Source organism: Penicillium nucicola, assembly GCF_028828085.1.
Source record: "Penicillium nucicola strain IBT 29836 chromosome Unknown utg000009l, whole genome shotgun sequence".
Classification (NCBI taxonomy): Eukaryota; Fungi; Ascomycota; class Eurotiomycetes; order Eurotiales; family Aspergillaceae; genus Penicillium; species Penicillium nucicola.
The window spans coordinates 365,747-387,165 of record NW_026643133.1 but is presented as its reverse complement, the minus strand read 5'-3'; the positions used below and the strand labels follow the sequence as shown (position 1 = coordinate 387,165).

At 46.4% G+C, this 21,419-nt stretch overlaps 6 protein-coding genes across 6 annotated transcripts; 2 read left to right on the top strand and 4 right to left on the bottom strand.

Annotated features, from left to right (window-relative positions):
* Positions 1-126: 126 nt before the first annotated feature.
* Positions 127-888, top strand: N7511_008451 (uncharacterized protein; the record flags this gene model as incomplete). The annotated part of the gene is made up of 1 exon (XM_057130828.1): positions 127-888. One exon carries the CDS (start codon positions 127-129, stop codon positions 886-888), a length of 762 nt encoding a protein of 253 aa, XP_056981559.1.
* Positions 889-4,985: 4,097 nt separating this feature from the next.
* On the top strand, positions 4,986-6,380 carry N7511_008450 (uncharacterized protein; the record flags this gene model as incomplete). Its single annotated transcript, XM_057130827.1, has 2 exons — positions 4,986-5,401; positions 5,456-6,380. The coding sequence occupies 2 exons, from the start codon at positions 4,986-4,988 to the stop codon at positions 6,378-6,380; spliced, it is 1,341 nt and encodes a 446-aa protein (XP_056981558.1).
* A 575-nt stretch (positions 6,381-6,955) lies between these two features.
* N7511_008449 (uncharacterized protein) lies at positions 6,956-7,885 on the bottom strand (the record flags this gene model as incomplete). The annotated part of the gene is made up of 2 exons (XM_057130826.1): positions 6,956-7,400; positions 7,461-7,885. 2 exons carry the CDS (start codon positions 7,883-7,885, stop codon positions 6,956-6,958), a joined length of 870 nt encoding a protein of 289 aa, XP_056981557.1.
* Positions 7,886-8,834: 949 nt separating this feature from the next.
* Positions 8,835-9,687, bottom strand: N7511_008448 (uncharacterized protein; the record flags this gene model as incomplete). The annotated part of the gene is made up of 2 exons (XM_057130825.1): positions 8,835-9,234; positions 9,287-9,687. 2 exons carry the CDS (start codon positions 9,685-9,687, stop codon positions 8,835-8,837), a joined length of 801 nt encoding a protein of 266 aa, XP_056981556.1.
* A 2,873-nt stretch (positions 9,688-12,560) lies between these two features.
* On the bottom strand, positions 12,561-14,828 carry N7511_008447 (putative dynamin GTPase; the record flags this gene model as incomplete). Its single annotated transcript, XM_057130824.1, has 4 exons — positions 12,561-12,782; positions 12,836-13,363; positions 13,408-14,088; positions 14,124-14,828. The coding sequence occupies 4 exons, from the start codon at positions 14,826-14,828 to the stop codon at positions 12,561-12,563; spliced, it is 2,136 nt and encodes a 711-aa protein (XP_056981555.1).
* Positions 14,829-17,002: 2,174 nt separating this feature from the next.
* N7511_008446 (uncharacterized protein) lies at positions 17,003-17,848 on the bottom strand (the record flags this gene model as incomplete). The annotated part of the gene is made up of 1 exon (XM_057130823.1): positions 17,003-17,848. The coding sequence occupies one exon, from the start codon at positions 17,846-17,848 to the stop codon at positions 17,003-17,005; it is 846 nt and encodes a 281-aa protein (XP_056981554.1).
* Between the last annotated feature and the right edge of the window lie 3,571 nt (positions 17,849-21,419).

Here is a 21,419-nt window from a genome sequence, read left to right as displayed (position 1 = left end):
GAAAGGGGCGAAAGCGGTCGAGATCATAAACGGCTTCTATCCCTTCGGAAGACCTCCCACGCCCCCCCAACACCCCCTGCAGGAGTCTCCCTCCGCCTGTGTCTTCTTTCAATTCTTGATACCGCCATGTCTGTTCAGATAGACAATCACCAGTCGGTCATTGATTTTTGCCGCTCTTGCTCAGATGATCAACTTATTGGAGGCTCGAAATATGGCAACCGAGTCGTTAAGCTACCAAATTATGACTTAGTAGTCAAGTTCGGCCAGCACGTCTCCTCCTACGAGGCGAAGAATCAAGAAGAAGCGCACAGTTTAATTGATTCCAACGTCGTCTTAGTGCCTCGGGCTTATAAGTTTTTTGTGGACGATGAGGGCTGGGGCTACATGGTCTCGGATTATGTCCTGGGCAAGACTATTGACCCTCTTCCGGAATCTCACATTCAAAAACTTGCCAAAGTTCTTGAATATTTTTGCTCTATCACTTCGGAGAGAGCTGGTAGCCTATGTGGCGGCCCGTCGACTGGCTTGATCTGGCCAGATACAAATGATCTATTCATCAGCAGTGTCCAACAAGTGGAGGACTGGTTCAACAGTCGGCTTTTTCCCGGAGACGGTGAGGTTCATCTTGATCCTAGTCCATTGGTGCTGTGCCATTTAGATATAGCCCCGAGAAACCTTATATGGTTGGATGATGGCCGTGTCTGTTTGCTGGACTGGGCATCAGCAGGTTTTTATCCAAGACCATTGGAATTTGCCAGCTTATTCTTTCAAGAATATAATTTTAGCGAGGCACTTCTGAATGCTACGGGGTTCGGCTCTGGGCGTGATAAAGAAGAACAACAGAAGATGTGCCAGGCTTTGTATAACAATGAAAGGTACTCCTTGTAAGTCAGAACCAACCAAAGTTGACCACCTCAGTATATAATTCTAATCCACGAAACAGTCGTTCGCGGGATACTAGAGAATCTTCTCCGCACTATTTACCAGCTGATTGCATATTTCCTCTTCCACTAATCCCGGAACCCCAAAAACTTCCAATTTGATAAATAGATAATTAAAAAAACGTGTATCGTGCTTTTTATTAAATTATGCCTAGAAATTGATAGTCCGAGCTGCGTGCCAAATATGACCTAACACACTCTTCATCAATATAGCGTTCAAGCAATTATCCAAACACGGGACCTGGTGTCTGCATAGCTCTTTGTTACGTATACCAACCGATGTCACGCTGTCTAATCTGATCAGTGATACAACATACTCGCCCAGAAAACGCCTTAATCCATAACAAATCCTGTCCAACCTAGAGTATTTCGTAAATTGGTATCGCTTTCTTGACTTTCTCAGCCCATGATCCGCTGTCCTCGACGACACGTCGAGCGATGCCTATTTTTATCCCTTTCTCAATAAAGAATTTTGGGTCCTGGTCCTTGTAGACCTGCTCAAGGTCAAGACCATTGTCGAGCATCACGTCACATACTTGCCGAAATGCCGATTTCAGTGTGTCATTTTCGACATTCGACATTTGCCACTCGCCGTACTCCTTCACGGCTACATCCCTAGGACCCGGAATTTCCAATGAATTCATGGCCATTGTTTCAACCGCCGCTTTGGGAACCGAAAAATCTAAGCCTTGGGCAGCAGACTGAGAGGGTAGAACATTGATTATATTGTAAGGAGGATATGGCATCCCACTCTCCATGGTGTGCCCTCCTTTACGCTTGTCTTTTCCCAGTCTCTTTTGTCTCTCTTGTTCTTCCCTGTACAGTTCGTCGCGTACCCCTTCCGGCACATCCTTATGACCCTCGAGAGCCCCGCCTTTTTCAGCGTGGGATATAAGGCGTTTAATGTGGTGAGATTTAAGTGGGTAATGTTTTTTCCTCATTGGATCCACCCAATAATGGGGGCCATGTGGACATGTCGATAAGTCACATCGCACCAAGTTATAGACACTTCGCCAAATTGGCTTCTCGCCTGAAGCATGTTCCTCAGCATCAAGCTGTGCGTCTCGTTCACAGAGCATTCTTTGCGTAACTGAGGATTTCCCTCTCTTTTCTCCTTTCCGGCCTGTAGATTGGGAAGAATGATGATCATCTTCATAGTTGAAACTTATCTTCAACGTGAGTTCCTTACCCTTGGAGAAAAGATCGGACCACATCAGAAGCTGCTTTTCTATAGCAGACCAAGTAATATCAGTGTCATCAAATCGCTTTGTCAGTTTGCGTTTAGTGCGATCGCTTGTTGATGCGACGATAACAGTGTCATCGGATCTCACCCCGCGGTGGCGGGCGGTTTTTCGTCGAAGCGCTTTCTCTAGCTTTTTTTCCAATGACAGCTGCCAGAAGGTACTAGGAGCCAGGACCACATCCTCCTCAGTATCCATCGATACTTCTCGGTTATTGAATGTCACTCGCCACTCTATACGGTAGTGGATACAGGCTGGCGGGTTCTCATCATAAGTCCTTCCCTCTTCCCACTCGCCCAGCGGCAGGAAGTGGAGTGGACGTGGGTCACGATTACTCTTGGGTACAACGTTATTCTCAAGTACACAGGAAGGAGATGGGCTGAAGGCAGACAGCGCGGCGTAGGGGCTGACACCGTACCCAGGGGTTGGTACGTAATCTGAGTTTTGTTCCCACGTTTCATGCTCAGTACATTCAGATACATGATCGTCGTGATATGGACTCATTCTGAAAAAGAATCACGATCCTAGGAGAATCCATGTTAGCTTGCGGGTTGAGCCAGATTAGATTCAACACTGGCAACGAATGAGACGCGGCGCGGATGAAAAAATCCATGGGAGATAAAGTAAACATCCTTCCCTACCAGGATTAGCTCTATACAGCGTAAGCATAGCCTTCTGTGTGATAGATGACTGGCGGCCCTACAGATACACAAAGGCTGTGCTGCATGTGGGAAGAATGAGGGGTAGTGCTAAACTTGGACTGGTGGAAAGGCGGGAAAACAGGCATACGACCTTGCCAGATCGCCAGATCTACCAAGCAGTTCTAGGGGATTCCATGTACCATTACAGATTATTACAATACATCCAGAAACATGGTATACCGATTACGACCATAGTTCTGCCCAACTAATAGAGCGGTGACCCTAAACAGGACTAGCCTGTTTCAGAATCATTTTCTGGGAATCAAGTCTAAAGAGTATGTGGTCAAACTGATTTCGAAAACTACTGTATTGAGTGTGGGTACCCGGGCACTGCGACGAGCCCGGAAACGACACAGCAGATCGGCTGGCTAAGGAGGCGGCCATACCGGGCCAAACCCACCCATTTTCCCCCTTGCTATCGCGAGAGAGGGCCAATATCAAGAACGGCATCTACGCCCAATGGGAAAGCGAATGGAAAGGATCTCGCAATGGCAGCCATCTTCGCAAGATCGACAATGCACTGCCAGCCAAATACACGAGACAGCTCTATGGAAACTTACCTCGAAACCGAGCGTACCTCTTGACGCAGTTACGGACAGGACATTGCTGGTTATCAACATACGCCAAGTTGTTCCGCCATCGCGATGACGACCGGTGTGTCTGCGGCGCGCGGGAAAGTGTGACCCACGTCCTCCTAGACTGCCCCGCGCTGAGGCACCTACGCAGGGAACTGCGGGAGAAGGTTGGGGACGGATTCAACAACATATCAACTCTATTGGGAGTAGGAGGACCCAGAGGAGGCGACGCTGCTCCGCGAGCCAAGACAGTCGAGGCTACCTTGGACTTCGCAGAAGCATCACAACGGTTCCAAAGTCGCGCGCCATGAGGGCAGCAATCCAAAATAACGGCTGAGAGGCCACGGCAGGCCCCAACGAGGCTCTAAGTTCGTTTAAGAAGTGATACAAGACACATGTACCTACATTGATATATAGTTGTGGTAGGCTGCATATCGCTTTGCGAGGGGTCAGCGTAAATGAATTACACACACACACATACTGTATTGAGTGTCTAGCCAATCTGAAGCATATTTCAATGTATGGCAACAGATTGGCTTTTTCTTTTGTCCTACCAGACCAATGGGATGAAGATTGGACACATTCATTATTGCTATGGGGGCTATCATCTCCCTCGTTAAGTACAGGTCAGTTGAGTAAAGTATTGATGTGTCGGCTATCCTGAAAGTGCTCGGTCAAATACAACACGTGCGTACGCACTGGCTACTTGCTGCTGAGTACTCTTTTTGGTCCAAACTTTGCGACAAGCTCTTCTGAGCTAGAGGTTGTGATTATTAGGTTGCGAGATTCAAACCGGAGGAGAACAGCCATCTTATCAAGGTATAAAGCGGGCTTCTTAGACAGCCGGTCGCATCGGCGTCCGGGGATAAGAACGTCAGGATCCGGGATTCGGCCAGTGGCCAGCGCTTAGCTCCCCAACTACGCGCAAATTAATGAAATCTATTCCAATCATCTACATACGTCAATTGGTACATTTGATATAGTATTCACTGATACTGTAATGTCGTCTCTTCACTGTTCGACATTGCCAGAACAATACGGGTATGGTTTGAATACTGACCGTTTATGGATAACCTATATGGAGCCAAACTTGTTTGGCTGCCTGCCGAATATCGACCAATTGATCTCCCTCCTTGAAACGAATTTTGCGATTGGTTGTCCATCGAGTTTTGTCATAGATCTCGCAATTACAAAACAAAGTCCCATTACTGGTCTTTGAATATTGTCTATAATGATTTAGACATTCCTGTGGCTTTTGTATACACGTCTCATCTTGAATAGCCTATAGGCTTATGCCAAACTTCATACTTAATAAAAAGACGTCGTGCAACTGTATAAAATCCCAAAATTGGACTACGTGCGGGGTAACTGGGTGTTTCCTTCCACACAGAACGAAACGCCCAATTTGCATTTTTCATGTCAAAATTGTGCCCCATCTCTAATGAAAGCCTGTCCTACCAAGACTTCCTTTGAATGTTCTTTTTCATATCTCAAGTTTGCCGCTGAATCACCGTTGTGTTGCCCCCTATGGCAGAATCCCAAAATCCGGCTCCTGGCCTGATTGGATCGACCGCTTTCGCGATTTACTGGAGTGCTTCCCTCTTCAAGATGATACAGAATGTAAAGTCCCGCCGGAAGCAAGCTCGTGACTTGGCAAAGGAGCTCGAGTCCTTGCAGGAAATTCTACAGAGGTTCAGGAACAGCATCGATGCCACCCCTGAGAATAGCCTCGTTGATCTTGGATTTCCACTGTTGCAATGCGGCAATGCCTGCAAGGTCTTTGAAGAGAAAATTGACAGAAGCTCAAAACTGTCGGGAGTCACCATAATAGATTTTCGAGATTGGGCCCACCTAAAATACATGGACGAAGACATTGATGCTTTTAGACGACTGTTAGCCAGCTATAAAACAGCATTTATTGTCGCTCTGGCTAATGCGGATGGGTGAGATCTAATTTGGCCATATTTTCGAATGTCATGCTAAGTTTCTTTTGCCAGCAGCAAAACCAACATCCCTGCCGATGGCCGTGAACACTACAAAGACCTCGCCGAGAACGCGGTCGTTGATCTTGAAGCTCATTTGGAGAGCATTGATCGAAGGCTGAATGACCTGCGTACCGAAAGTTCAACAAAGTCAGAAATAAATACCGAAGAAATTCGTTTGACAACGGCGGAGCGAAAGAGCTTACAGAAATGCCTCCAAGTGTGCATACATTTCTCCAGTCGTATCGATGATATTCCGCACAATGTAAAGAATAAAAAAATTAGCTCTCATTGCTTACCAGAGCGAGCTGATGTGGGGTTGAGGGAAGACATGAAGAGCCTTCTAAATATGGAAACCAAGCTTGAGAGCCATATGAAAGCGTTGATGGACAGAATATTGAGCAAGTTCATGGCGGCTGCCAATTCCCCACAAAATATTGAAGATATGATCAGGTTGCAAGAGGAATGGGAGACAATTCGCCAATGCATGCGTATCTGCATCAGAGCAGAGAATGATCTTAACGGCAATGTCAGCACGATCCACAATTACGCAGCGGGTGATGCCATTCAATTCATAGTTTCAACAAACGGAAATGCTATCAAAGGTGAAAACAGAGCGTCGGGATGGAGAACGAGGCAGGTCGGTGGCCATATAAGTGATGCTTCTCTTCAACCGTTAGCAAAGGATATGGCCAGTGTCAATTTCTCGGACGTCGACGACGAGACTTTGTCCCATGCAGTCGAAGAGAACCAACGCAACTCAGGACTTGAAGAACGTTATGGGCGAGGCTTCACGCTGAGGACTAAAGAATCTGTGTCAGATGGTGGTTTTTGGACTTCATCGGCCAGAAGCGGACCTCGGCACACTCCAGAGGCACACTCCAGAGCCTTAACTGGAAGTTTTATTCTTGGCAGCGATCGACACGAATCAGAAGAATAAGAAGCAACTTTAGCTGCTGGACAAATGACTAGCACTCAAAAGTATTATTTATTTACAAATCTGAAGCATATCATATAGCAATGCAAAATCATCGAAATGTGCTCGGTGAGCTTTGTCTGAAACACGTCGCAAGCGCAGTGGATAGCCTGTGTATACCGTCAGAAAAGATCGGCCTCTCATAAAAGCTATCCGTGTCATGCTCAGTGACCTCCAGTTATCGCAATATGATAGAGCACTTCGTAGAGAAAATACCCCGAGCCATGCTGTGGAGGACATGAGAAGCTGTCCACTATCTTAATCCCTTCCCACTTACTCATCTTGTCCTGACTCTGACAGCTAACCATATGCATAATCGCGTGAATATCCGCAGTATTTGGGAAATTCGGAGCTTCCAACCCTGCATGAGTGCATAAATCAAAATTTACGCTTTTCTTATCTCAAACCTTTGCCGGAGAATAGGATTTTAACCTTAGGACGAGCCCACTTGATCAACCAAAGATTGATTAGCCTAAACCATTCCCAACTAGACGAAAAACTACAGTTACAGAGTCAGATACAGTGTCCTCGAGCAAATGTTATTTGGGCCACATCTGGGCCATTGCCCTGGAACACTCCATGATCTCCTGCTGAGTAGCTAACCCTGCGAATTGTATTTGAAGCCCGCTTCCGTTGCCTCGATTAATCGCGTAGACTTTGGGAGAGACAAATACTTGGGAGATTTTCCTTCGGGTCGATTCCCATGCCTCGTCGGCCGGTACTTTCTTGCTGTGACTCGCTCGGTCCGCTAACGTAGCCTCAACCTGATTTAATTCATCGAGGAATGATGCACAAAGATCACGACAATAGTCAAAAATGGACGCTTTTTGGTTTACAGGTCGTGTCTCCCCAGGAAACGCAACCTTTGCAGATAAGCTCGATCGTTCCTCGGCATCGTTTTTGAGATCCTTCAGATCTTCGATGGTGTTCGTGATCAGCTTCTTGATAACTCCCAAATCGTCCATTGTAATAAATGGGTCTTGACTTCAATAATTCAAGGCATAAAATTAGAACAGCCCTTATTTGAGAAGCGCATAGACTTACATCTTTGGGGCAGAGAGCACGACTTGAAATGTCGACGTATACCCACTAAGAATCCGCCTCAGATTATCGATATGTCTCCGATAGCTTCCGACCCTATGTCTATCAGACGAGCCTCTTCCACATCTACCACTCATAACGGCCTGCCCAAACGGTTCGAAGCCTGCTCGACAGAACCAATTGCAGGTCATGCGACATTCGTTTAACGGAGGAACAAGTTTGAGAAGGTTGGTATCTGTAGAAGTTTGAATCGTTTTGCCGAGCGATTCCAATACTGCCTTTAAAGATTCAAGTTCGCTCGCCAAATCACGCAAAGGCTTCAAATTTGGTGTCAAAGTTTGAATCCCTTCGAGAAGATCGATGCTGGCCTGGGTTGCCGAATCTACTGAGCCCGTCAAGTCGCAGGGAGGATTAACCGCATTTGCCATTGATTTGGAGGGACATGTGAGTAACTTAGAGGAGCAAACAATTCCTCGATATAACGGGAACCTACGGTATTTATGGGGGCTCTCAGCCGCCAAGGTCAACTGATCTGAAAATCTGACATGCTTTCTTTCTTGACAGGTTGAGAGCTGCCCCGCGGCGCGCACGGACAAGACATAGGGAGGGGCGGAGGCTACTCAGCCAGGCTTTTTGTAGGCTTTTTATAGGGTACCTTTTAAAATGAAAAGTGATTCCTGTGTAGATGAGGGCGTACCTGGTGATGTTGTTATTCATGGGAAGAGATATCTTTATAACCCGCTTCCTTTCTGCCCCGTATATTCGCCGACGGCGTGTGACTGTACTTTGATCGCGGCAGATCAGGCCAAAGACTGGTCGATTGGGCTTATTTCTGCCATAATGTAGTATATAAGGGCCACCAGCGCCTACTGAAACTAAATGGGGTCGTCTAGTCTCGTCGCAGGCAATGTGTTGCGCATTCTTTGCAGGTATTTCAGTCGTCAACTCATTCGTGAGGCTCTTTTGTCAAATCGATGTCTCATGTCTAAGACTACCGATCGGAGTAACTAATTACTAGATTACTTGCTCTACATTGAATCGGATAGAAAGTTGTTTTTCACCGAGGGACTAAGGGGCGGTCAAGAGCCAACCTTCTCAGAATGGATCACATTGATCAGGATGAAGCTAATAATCAGAACTCTTTTCCGTCCCCGTCTTATTCTCGGAAGCCCAGAAACCCCCTCTCACCCCTACTGAGCGCTGAAATACACCACAAGAGCTACATATGAGAGCAAGCCGAACCCGGCTTACAAAATAACGGCACATGGTCCTCTGGAATGAACTGAGACAAACACAATCCCATTATCTATGCATACGATACCGACCAGATAATCTCCAGCTAGGATCAGCCACCCAAATAAATGCCTCAGACAACACTCACATGTTCTTGATGTCCTCTTCCTTCATCGAGCCAACGAACTGCCGTGAGTTGCCACTAGAGATTGCTGTCCTGACCACGAAATGGCCCGGGGAAGTAGCCACTAGTGTCTGTTCGCTGCCAAGGGCAACTACGTTCCCAAGATAAACGTTGCTGACGATGGCATCTCGAGTTTTCGGGTATCCAATACGAGACCCAGCATATTCACAAATGCGAATGCATTGTTTGGTTACTTCCTCCTCGTCCTTGAAATTGAGATTGATGTCTGAGGCATTGTTTTTGAGATTGGATTGGACTTTCTCCTCCACTAGTCGTAAGTGGGCCATCAGGTTATATGTTGTGTCCTTAATCATTTCATTGTACTGTTGAAGAACTTCTTGGGGGACTTTGGAGGTGTGCCTAACGAAAAGATGTCAGCAGAGTCTATGGTAGACACGCGATTGCGACTCACATAGTAAGTATGCCTAAACTGACTGAGATCGTTGACCGATATCCTCCAATAGTGCCTATAAATTCATTGATATCACCTCCCACGAATTGCATTTTGGTCCAATCCCGAAAGCCAGTAATTGGGGTTTGACTGAACACTATCATCAATCGTTCGATCTTGCAACAAATTTCGCCACATCGATGACAAAGACAATGAAGAGATGCCAATATTGACGTTGCAAAATTGTCCACTTTTTTCAACGATTCTAAAACGTTGGTGACAGCTTCCAGCTCAGCCTGAAGCCTTTGTATACAACGGCTTCGATCTTTGAAGCCACTGACGGTTTTATGAAGCGATCTTGTGGATTGAATGGCGATTCCTATAACAACTGGAAATGAGAGATTCATGCCCGATTGATCCATCATTTGAGACATTCGCTGCGAGGTTTGCCTAGTGGCCTTTGGTAGAGCCGTAGCGGGAAGTGGATTTGGAAGATTGAGCGAGGCTGACGAGGGGTTTAAGTAATAGCCCCAACGTGGACCATGCCCCGCTGGGCATATCTAACTGGCTAAAGTAATCGCCGTGGCTGTAACATACAACTTGGTACCGTCCTGCCATTCTGTAGGGGTCTATCAGAGCAAGATTTTGAGTGTACCAACTAGTACTCGATCAGGGGAAATGGGCGTGCGATAGAGGGCAGGTTGAAATACCCTAAATTGACTCTTGCGAGACCTTATTCGCCCTGAACGAGTGCTAGTTGGTACACCCATAGCTTGCTCTAATAGTTTTAACTTCTCAATACAAGTCATATAACTGATTACGATGGCAGCAATGACTACTTACTTGGCTTCTTATTGCTTACGCACTGGCATAAAGGCTAATGTCATTCATTCTCCGGGGAAATGACTACGCGGGAGCCGCGACGAGCTGACGTCAGCACCATGGAGACAACGCCGTCGAGGACCTGACTAGTCGGTCGCAAATCTCAGGCTTCATCCGGCATCCAAGCACCCAACATGACGACCGGGCGCTAAGTGGACTAGTGACAAAATTTTTAAGTTTAGACGCTTTTACTTCAGACTAATGCATTAATTTAGATTGGTATCACTCCAGCGCATATGACTGCACCAGAACCAATGACGTTTTGGGGTTTGCCGCCGTGATTTGCTAATTAAAAAACACATCATACGCAAATGTTCTAGAACGCAGACATAGGGTTTCGCCTGCTTTGAAATTAATCACGATGTAAGAGCGGCTGTAGGTTTCATTAGTATCCTCATGGTTAACGATATATTAATACCCAAAATTTTAATCACGGCTTGGCTTTGTTGAGATTTATGGTGGCCGGCCATGGTTTATGCCATGAATGAGCCATGACGGCAACCGAAGTGATTCATCACCTGGGAAATCTAATCAGTACTAGCTCAAGGCTGAGTTTTCTGGTATATAAGGAGGTTCTCATACAAATGAGAATCTCTAGACTTAAACAACTCGGTAATTTGTCAAAAGATTATCTATATTGTACCTTCGTACCCGTCATCATTCCCTACTTGCATCGTAACTTTTATTGCATCCATGTTACTGTAGGGGAGGGCTTTGGATTATATATCCTTCCGACTACGGAGACCGAGATTGACAAAGACTAACTATCCACCGAGGTTAATGGAAAGTAGCGGGGTCAACTCCGCTGGGGCAGGAATGTTGATGTTTCGAGATTGGATTCATTCTTGGTGGATGAGAACACTGGAGCTATGACAAAGTGGTTATACGGTCAATCGTGTTCTTATGACCCAGCAAGTACTGTACTCGAGATTATTTACAGGACTGTTTGTCGAATGTTGATCATTAAGCTAACCTCAGTCGAGATAAAATAAAAGTGGTGCCATTTGGTGTTGGTAGGCCCGCCCCACTTAACAGCTCTTCCAAAATTCGCTGTCATTTTGCCTTCAAAAAGCAAGCAGGCCAAAAAAAAATTTTTCTTTCGCCATGTTCCCTTGTATGATCTACAGAGCATCAATTTATTTCTATTTCTAAACTAGGCGTCTTTTGGTGAACTTATAATCACCAGTGACTCCGACCGTGGTTTATTATCCAATTGCCTGGCCCATTTGACCGGTCTTACTGATGTCGTCTAAACCGCGCGGGTTACAGAAATCACAGCATTTTAAACCAAGCCATTTTAGGTGCCAGGGATTACCGCCCGCGGGGCTCGTGCGAAATGGCCAGGCTGTTGGCGTGACGCTGGTCACTCAAACATGCAAATTTCGGACACACTTGGAAAGTGGTAGCCAATGCCCTAATCACTTGATAGTATAAGTGACGGGAACTCTGACCCCATCCTGTCAGAGTTGATTTCCCAACTAGACTAAATACGAATCTGTACCCAGCCTAGTGGGCTGTGGTTTAGAATCCAACTGTCAAAGCGATATGCAGACTACAACCAATGTGCAAATAGATGCGGCCGAGCATCCGTATCAGACCAACATGAAAGCGTCGAAAAATAGGCCTTGGCAACTTTCGGATTTGTCTTGCACTGTCGAGTTCAACTTGTATAGCCATATTTCAATCTACCCCTTTGGTTAATTACCCCTCCAAATAAGTCTCCTAAAAGGTTTCAAATACCCTCACATTGCTGTGTGAGCGGTTAGTAAATGGCTCAATGCTTCTTCCTAGTAATTTCCTGGCACTCATCGACATGCAGCCCCGGTCTGGCGATGTCACAGCCTAGCTGGCCATGCATTCCTTGCCACATATTTGATCGGATCCCTCTTAAATGGACACAGTTATTACGGCCTTGCGTTAGCGAAGCGTTTCCCAAAGAAGCTTTGAAGGACGGTCGATTTCAGCCACCTTGAACAGTAGCTTGATCACTTCCTGATGTCTGCTCTCCGCAATCAGTGCCAGAGGTGTTCAATCCCAATTAGACAGGCATTGAGCTCCTATAGATAAGCATTCTCCGACCTCATTTCGCAGATTTCTCGAACCTACATGATTGACCAAATACCCTGATATGAGGATTGACCCAGGACCACTCATGTGACTGTTTCTGAACACGAGATCTGATTAAAGCCGGTTACAGTACCTATATCAATCGAAAATTGTAGGTGGTGGCACCAGTTTTCGGGGCGTACTGTATAGATTTAAAAACAAGGTTACAAATAGCTAGATATCCAGAAAGAGTGTTGCGGACGACTGAAAGAAACGAATTTGCTCCCCCGCATTCGCGCAGGGGTGGGGGAAAACCCAGTGGGGAAAAACCCCACCAAAAGAGGCCCAGAAGATTACAAAAGTATGACTAAGTGGATAATTCTCGTAGACTTGCCTCCAGCTTCTGTTTCAATTGAACCGTCTCAACACGTTGACGGCTAGTTTTTTGTGACTCGCCAGCAAGACGCATTAGGTCCTCGTCTGAAAACTTACTCACAACTGTTGGGTGAAATGCCCCTCCCAATTTGGACAGAATTTGCCTTTCAATCACCTGTCGGCACACATTGTCCACAAATGTTTTCATGGCAACCTAAATCACCACGTTATAACCGGACCGACCAGTGGGACATGCAGATTACTCACCTTGTAATATGCATTCAGATCGGTCAATGCCTCGGAGCAGGCTCTGTCAACCATATTAACCTCCACGCGTTTCTGTAGAGCTAAAATCATTCGATTCATTTCATGAGAAGTGTTGCTGAAGTGAACATTGCTACCCCAATCCGATTCAGCTGCTTTCTTGACGGACGTTCGAATGCTTTCCTTCGCTTCGTCATGTCTCGCTTTTTGAATGTTGTCGGTATAGTAGTGATTGTAGGTAATTGGGTGGCCTCTTTCATCTTGTATGAGCTTGGAGAGTTCCTCATGAGCATTGCCGGTATTCTCATTGAACGTAGCCATAATGTGCTTCTGCAATTTTTCGTAGACTCCGGCATCCTTTACTACGAACTTCAAGGCCTGGCGCATAAACTGAGTCACCAAGTTCACGACGGATTCAATGTGGGCTCGAGATATCTCTTTCCAGCGACATGATTGGATGTGAAACAAACGTTGAAGGAGAGAATGGTTGTAATTTCCTGGGAGCTCGCGACCTCTGGTTTGGCGATACATCTGTCATCGTAAGCGATTACCTTTCCGCTTGAGACTTGACTTACCTCTTGAATCCAAGAAAACATCTCTTTCTCTGTAATCAAAAGCTCTTTATGTTTGTCTTCCTCGCTTTCCTCTTTGCTTTCCTCGTCGCTTTCCTCGTCGCTTTCCTCTCCCAGATTATCATCGCAATCAGAAGCGACGACTTTTCTCCGTTGGCCATGGTTCCTCATGTATTCGGCAAAGTGCTCATTTTCTTTATGGATCGCAGCACGCAGACGGCAAGTTTCTGGACCAGTTGCAAAAAAATCGCCGTCCCAACTATCATAGTTTCCCTCAAGGCCATTCTTGACAATTCCATAGAATTCAGTACTGATCCGAGTGAGAAATACTCGAACTTGCGTTGCGTTTGATCTCTCAATCCCAAGGTTAATTATTTCATCATCCACCCGCTGAAGTAGACGTCGAACCTCCTGTTGGACCTTCGGTAGCTCTCGCTCGATATGGCTATCCAGCAATTCCTCCAAGAATGAACGTAAATTGCTCATCCCAATTCTCGTAGAATCAATTCCCTGGGCCTTCCAACGTTGACTGGAGAAGAACTCCATTTCTACCCGGTGTCGTTGCCGAAAACTGATTCCATCCACTAATTCATCCGGTGAGGGATTTTTGACGAGAAAGAAGCCAAGATTCAACTTTGTGCGGTCCAGGTTTTTGCCAAGCGAGCCACTCTTTCTTCTGTGTTGCTGTTGATGAGGTCGGGTTTCGTGATGATCCCTACAGTCCTAACACCCTCCTTGTCAAAATGACGCGCTCGTTGAATAATGCGTTGGGTCTCTGCATCGCTGCTGGCCGGAATAACAGCAAGAATTATTGTACGAGAGCTCTCCAGATATGAATCAACCAAACGTTGCACGATCTCAACGTCTTCCTCGTCCTCCGAGACCGATATCAATCCCGGCAGATCAACCAAAGTCAGATGAAGCCCCGTATTGCCGACCAATTCGAGTCTAAGAACATCTGCAGCAAAACCAGGTGCATCGGCAAGTTCGCTGAATCCTCGAACCCCCATATAATAGGAAGCTTCGCGGATTATCGTTGGTAATTCGTTGAAATCTTGAAATTCTCGTTGAAACCCCGCGAACTTTTTCCTTTCCTCAGGAGAACGAGATTGACTCGGCAGAAGGCTCGCAGTCATCGAAGTGACTTGAGTGTCATGGCGCAGTACTATCTCGGTAGGAAACTGTGTACAGAGTCCGTCCTTGCGAGGAAAAGGGTATCCGGTGATACCTTCAAGAACAGAGCTTTTCCCCGCCGACTGATCACCAGACACTGCCAGCTGGGGAAGCGCGATATGATCGCCAACCCCGTTGGCTCGAACACGGTCAATCTGATTAAGTCTTTTGGATGATTTCGCCGAACTGAGTCCGGGGTTATCTTTCCCTCTGTCCAAATCAGTTGAATCTCCGTCCTCGTCAAGAGGCATGGTAGTTCGCATTTGGTTGCGGAATCGGTGGTAAATTCAGAAATAAGTTGGTGATTTCCAGCGTCATCGGGTTACTCGATGGAGCATGATCGTGCAGAGGAATGGGCCGAGTGAGGGTGTTAGGAGGACTTCCTGGGTGGTTGGTTCAGGGGATCCACCACCGGATGCAATACGTGATATCAGCCTCATCTTGTGGTACATTCCAGGTGCCAATCCACGAGGACAGCAGGCTGATTACAATCCAGACGCAGTGTCAGGTCCGGCTTCCACGGTCGCATCGGATATTCCAAGCTAGGACGTACCAATTACTTGCTCGAGGCATCCAGGTTACCAAGGACTTTGTTGCGCTTTTACTACTTTGCGAGCCGAGCAAGCGAGGCAACCGTGTTTATTGGGATCTCGATGCAGAAGAAGACATAGCTACTGAACAGCCGGAGCAACTGGCGTCTGATGATGCATATGTCCAACAGATGTTTGCATCATCTGCTACGGTGAATCTCGTCGCTTGGCGTCTAATCGCCTGAAAGATATTCCATTTCGTCCCAGTCCTCACGATCTTCCACGTCATCGTAAACCTTCGCATACATCGACATTTACTTTTGCTGCGTCACTGTATATGGTATATATTACTGTTATTTAATCTTCTTGGCGGGTTTTGGGTCAAAGGTCGAAACCCGACCCACGACTTTGGCGAGGTCTATTCAGATATATATCTTACACTGTTACCTCCCCTGCCACCAACTTTGGTAGCAAGGTCTAAAACCTGTGTTAAACTACCTAAATTAGGTATTTGCTTCTTTGATTTCTCCCTTTTTCTTGTCTGCTTTCGGTTTCCCTCCCGTAAACGCTTGAATCCATCACGCATTAAGATATGCTCGTGGACTAGTTTGACCGACATATTGTAAAACTGTTGAAGATCACGTTTTGTAGGTGAAGAGATCTTATTAGCAGCTGAATATAGACTAGAATTGAGCCTAGATTTGCGTTTTTCTAGCTGCTTAGTCGTCCGAGGAATGCCGGTAGAGATATTACTACCTGGTGTTGAGCCTTGTGATACTGGTCGATCTGGTAGAGGCGGAGATTGAAGACGAATATTGAGCTTTGGTAACACCCGATCGGGGTCTAATGGTACTAAACCAGTAGCTGCGAAGGCACTCTGAACGATAGACTCATTGAATGAATCGTTACGAGCTGCTGGAAAGATATCAAGGAAGTCATCTTTTTCGATAGAATCGATACCTAATCGGGTGTATTCTCAACATCAAGAGGCTGTAAAAGATGAGAGGTATGAGGAGGTATACAGATTGGTATGATGTTGTTTTCCTGGCAAATCTTGTCGAATGTTGCTGTAAGATGACTGTCATGGCCGTCGAGGACTAATAGACGATGTTTTCCTTTCGTCTGACTTATGGTATGCGGAATGAAGTGCTTCTGGAGCCAATTAACGCCAATTTCATTGCTTGTCCAGCCATTTGGACTAACGTTAAGAGCCCAATGCTTTGGAAGGTCGTCGAACCATCGTAACATAAAGTTTTTGCCTTTAAAGATAACCCCTAAAAACCAAAGCGACATCGCAACTGCTAGAGTTATCGTTCTATTCATTGTTTTATCACAGCAAGTAGTATAGGCCAATTCAATTGAGCTACAGTAAACTCATACTACGACACTTGATCTTCCCGATATCTGAAAAAGGGGCAGATTCTAGATACAGTAAACACACTCAACCTTGATGAGCTTCTCAGACCCAAGAATCCCATCCAGAAAGCTGCCGATATCGTCTTGTAGATAGCGCAGAATGTCGTAACTGATATCTCCTTTCCGAACGCTCAAAGATTTCATGAACCGGCTTGGATCATTCGGGGTCTCATTTTCAGCCAAAGTTTCTGCCAGAAGCTGTAGAAGTTTCTGACCGCTGGGGCTAAACATGATTTTATAAGCGCCTACAGGCCTCTTAAATGGATACTGGATATCCAAAAGTACTGAGTATTCCTTCACTCGCGCGTGTGAAGACACAGAAGTTGAAGGAGTCAAGTCGTTTTGTGAAACCTCTGTGGCGGGTCCTGGCAGATTACCACTCTGTCCTGGAGGTATGGTAGCGATATCGGTTGATCCTCAAGATAGGTCAGTGACGTCAAGGCAGTTTTAAAACTGTCAAGTATTTCACCATACCTTTTTCAAGGTCTGTATGGCCATGCCCCGCCTCTGAGGTTCGGGCTTTCCCGGTCACGCTGATCCTTCCATTCCGCACAAGGCCGGTAGAGTTTTTCTATTATGCTGTGGAGAGTTTCATCAAGACCTGAACGTATTTCTGGATCTTCCGTGCGTTCAATATACATAGGATGAAACCCTTGAACAACATGAATGATGCGCTCATTCACAGACAGTTGGGCCACTTCTCGACGTCGTGCACCGCCAACCGAGGAGCAAAGGAGCGCAGCAACTGGGTGTTCCACAATACCCCAACGATGGTGGGATGTTTTGGTCGCACACTGACACGAGACCATCACTGGTGGTTTAAACCGGTGGAGAAAACTGACAGTCAGGTTGAACACCTCGCTGGATAATCGCAGCTTCTCAGCATCTTCCATAGAATTCATATTCCGATCCGTCAACAGAGGAAACGTATCAATGATGATGATATCCCTCAAAGTGAAGCCCCAGGGCTCCAAAGCTTGTTCAAGCCATATCAATGTGGGTGAGTTCTCAATCATCTCGTTCCACGGAAGATAGTCCCAGCCACTTGGGTTGAGCAACAGAATAGCCGGAAAGTTCAATATCCCGCAAAGCAAAGTAATGTAGTTTGATAGGCCTTCTCCATTCCAGCCTTCCCTTTCCCAGATGTGTCTTGCCTCCTGGAAAAATGGGTCATCTGGTGATATTCGGGATATACGGCGGCCGCTTTGTATGTTTGGGAGAAGAAAGTCATGTATGAGAGTTTCCAATTGGTTCCGCTCGCCTCTGAGCGAAAGGGCGGAAAGTGCCTCCAAGGTGACATCGAGTGACTGTGTCGAGGGATTCATCTTAGGTCTTAGAGGAATGGCAAGTCTGATTTTGAAACAGAAAAGGGGATTGGGAGGAAGGTAGAAGGTAGAAGAGCAGGCGTATTTGATAAAGAAAAGACATATATTCCTATAGCTATATAATTAGGCTTCCGCACTAAAGACGGCCTGATATAAAATATCGATCGATAAGAACTTAGCGGTTTCAGAGCTGTTGGAATCTCTAAAAGGATGTTTGCAGCCTTGTCCATTTCTTTGTCCAAACAAGTTCGGCAAGATTGTCGAAGTTGAGAGCGGTAATAAATAGATCTCTCGAGTGGTTAGAGCTGTTCCCGGGGGTTCGGAAGGCCCTCAGCATTGCAGGCGATGGCCGATTGAAACCGATATGGGGCAGTGGTCTAGTTGGGGGCTAACGTGGAGCACCATTCCAGATTGGAATGTCGCTAAGCCATTATGGGCTCTGAGCACGAGTGTTCAGAGCTAAACCTACTATCGTAAGAGTTGCACCTGGTTTTTCACGAACTGTCCCTTGTCGACAGAGGGACTTCCTTCTCGTATGCGCCGCTAGGGATGTTATGAATTTTCATCATCCGCAATTCACTTTCGGTATCTGGTAATGAATAAGATATATATAGCCATCTGAGGATATTCTTTTCTGGTCTCTCCACCAATCGCATAATGAGTTCTGATCTTCCATATCCCTTGCATCAATCCGAGCATTATATCGATGAGAAATTCCGCTTTCGATAGCTAAATTTAGCAGCAGTGAATGGAATGGCCTAGCACCCTTTTCAGCCTACTGTCATATTCCCTGGTGGTGGACCTCTGATGGCCTTGCTGCCACGCTCTGCGAGTGAGGATGGAGGGACTTTAGTTGGGTGTGAGTGGGAACTGGGAACGTGATTGCCAGACTTACATTTTGGGTCGGAAGAATGCGATAACGTAACAGACCCCCAAGCTGCGCAGACCCCCAAGCTGCGCACCCCACCCAACTTGATTATTTTAAATGGATTTTTCTCAACCAAAACGCCTTTAAATTGAATAAACTAAATGCGAGATGTAGTGGGACATGACCTCCTATTATGACCCTGAATTCCACATTCGGAACATCTTGGTACTGCCCTCGTACGTGACTGAGAAAGGGCTAAACCCAGATTTACCTCATTAGATCCTTGCGGTAAATCAGGTTGTACTAGCTGCGATATCAAGGTTGATGCCTCTCTAACTGTAAGGCCTTCCTCACGATGTATTTGCCTTGTAATTCTAGCATTTTTGCGCCTTTTTTTTCGTTTTCAGCGCGTAAATCGCTTACTTCTTTCTCGAGAATAGCAGCTGAATGCATTGTGATTTGACAGGCTTTTAAAACCTGATTTATCGCTGAATTCAATGGACTCGGTGGGCTTTTTGAGCGCTGTTTTAACAAGACTTTTATCGAGGAAGCTTGTTTTTGTAATTGAATATAATTGGAGGGCGTTTTTGGCTCCCACTCGCTACCCCGGCTGGAGGGGGGGGGTCGGCGTACGCGTGAGAATATTGACTTTCGAGAGTACCCGAGATGGGTTAAAAGGGAGTAAACCGGCGGCGGAGAAGCTATTTTTGATATTCTCCGATTTAAAGGCCTCAATTCGCGCGGCTTGGTAGGCATCGAGGAAATCAAGTTTATCAATATGACTGATTTTAGCCCGCATTTTCGATGCGATAATCCGACCGTACGCGGCCTTTAACACCGCAAAACAGCCAATATCGAGAGGCTGTAAAAGATGAGATGAATGCGGAGGCATACAAACTGCGATAATATTGTTCTCCTCGCAAATTTTGTCGAATTGTGGTGTTAAATGACTGCCGTGGCCATCAAGTATTAAGAGTCTATACTTCTCCTTCGTACGAGAAGTAGTAGCCGGAATAAAGAGTGTTTTAAGCCATCGAAGTCCAATTTGATCAGAGGTCCATCCATTAGGACTTATCTCGATGCTCCAGTTTTCTGGAAGGTTATCGAACCAAGATTCGATAAGAACCTTGCCTTTAAAGATCACGCATAGAGGAAGCACCCATCCCGTTGAACTTATATACTCGATTGTGGTTACCTACGCGCGATTTCCAGGCTGTAAAAGTGATCGCCGACCGGACAATTCCTTTCTCGCTATAACCTTCATAGTCGAGATTATGCCCATTGCAAATCCCGTCTCGTTAAAGTTATAAATATCGTCCAAATCAATCCCGTTTATCAGAATTGTTTTTTGAACGAGAGAAAACCATTCAGATAACAGCTTCGGGTCCTCGTATTTAGCTCGCCGATAATCGTAGCGTCTCGAGAACCGAGTACATAGTAGGGGATGCCGTTTAACGAATTTTTTAACCCAATTTTCGCCAACCGTAGGTAGCGGATACTGATCAGGCCAAGACGTGTTGAAAAGCGTCTTCTTCCCTCGGCCCCCACCTCGGACCCAGATAATATCCAACGAGACCGACGCAAGTTCAAACAGATCCCATTCCCACCAGTCTCGCTGCCAGAAGTGTGAGATGCCATTTACCGAGCACCGCCAGACAAAGCAGCAGGGAACGGTGCGGTGCCGAATAGGGTCTGGCGGTTGCTGGCGGCAGGTGACAACTCCCTTCTCTGCGATGCGATTACCTCGATATTTGACGCCGGTATTCGCACCGGATACACCCCACGAGACCTTCAGTCCTCAATCACGGTCACCCCTTGCAAGGGTGGCCCCAAGGACTGCCGAATTCCGAGATCGTACGGGCCAGTGGCCCTGCCGAAGTAGGTCGTTGCAACAAGGATAAAATGAGGGCGGAGGAGAAAGAGATCGTGCCAAAGGGCCATCTAGTGAACGGAACGATGGTTCGGTCAATCATGCCATCCAGTCGATCCTGAACGTGGTGCCTTCGGGGGTCGGTTGAATGTTGTCCTGTGAAGACAGCGAGACAGTGATGGGTTGATCGACCTTTGGACACTGTTTATGCAAACAGCGCGGTGGGCAACCTGTCACTAGATCCAGAAATAAGATTGCGCAATTTATGACGAGCACGTGGCACCCCTAGGACAGTGTCTAGCAATGGCAAGCATTTAGGGAGTGAGTGTGGCCAGGGACTGTTTGGTTGCAAGACCTACATTGGCCCTAATGACAGGGTTGCCGTTGACTGGCTAGCTTTTCGAGAGCCTGCTGCATACGGCAGTCCCAAACTAAAGAGCGAACAAGGCTTATTTGGAATATGTATTAATTGGATGTCGCCCTACTAAGTCCAGCTTTGAAGTGGTACTGGCGAAGATACTGACAAAGCCTCGGAAGAGCTGACACGACGTTTGGTCTTATATACATTCGGGTAACCTATATAGAAGATCCCAAAATCGACCCCTACAAATAAACAAGTAATATGAGGTATGGCAGTGAAGATTACAATGAGTAGTTTCAGGACGCTGAGAACTGGTGAGGAGACCGCCGGGATGATGTTTCCGGACAGGAATGCTTCCAGTTGGGGAACAAGTAGCCGTGGAATGAGGCGGTATAATTTATTGGCCGGGTTTACCAATGAATAGAAGAATTTCAGTTGAAAAGTCCCCGAGAGTCCAATCGTAGAGGCAGGC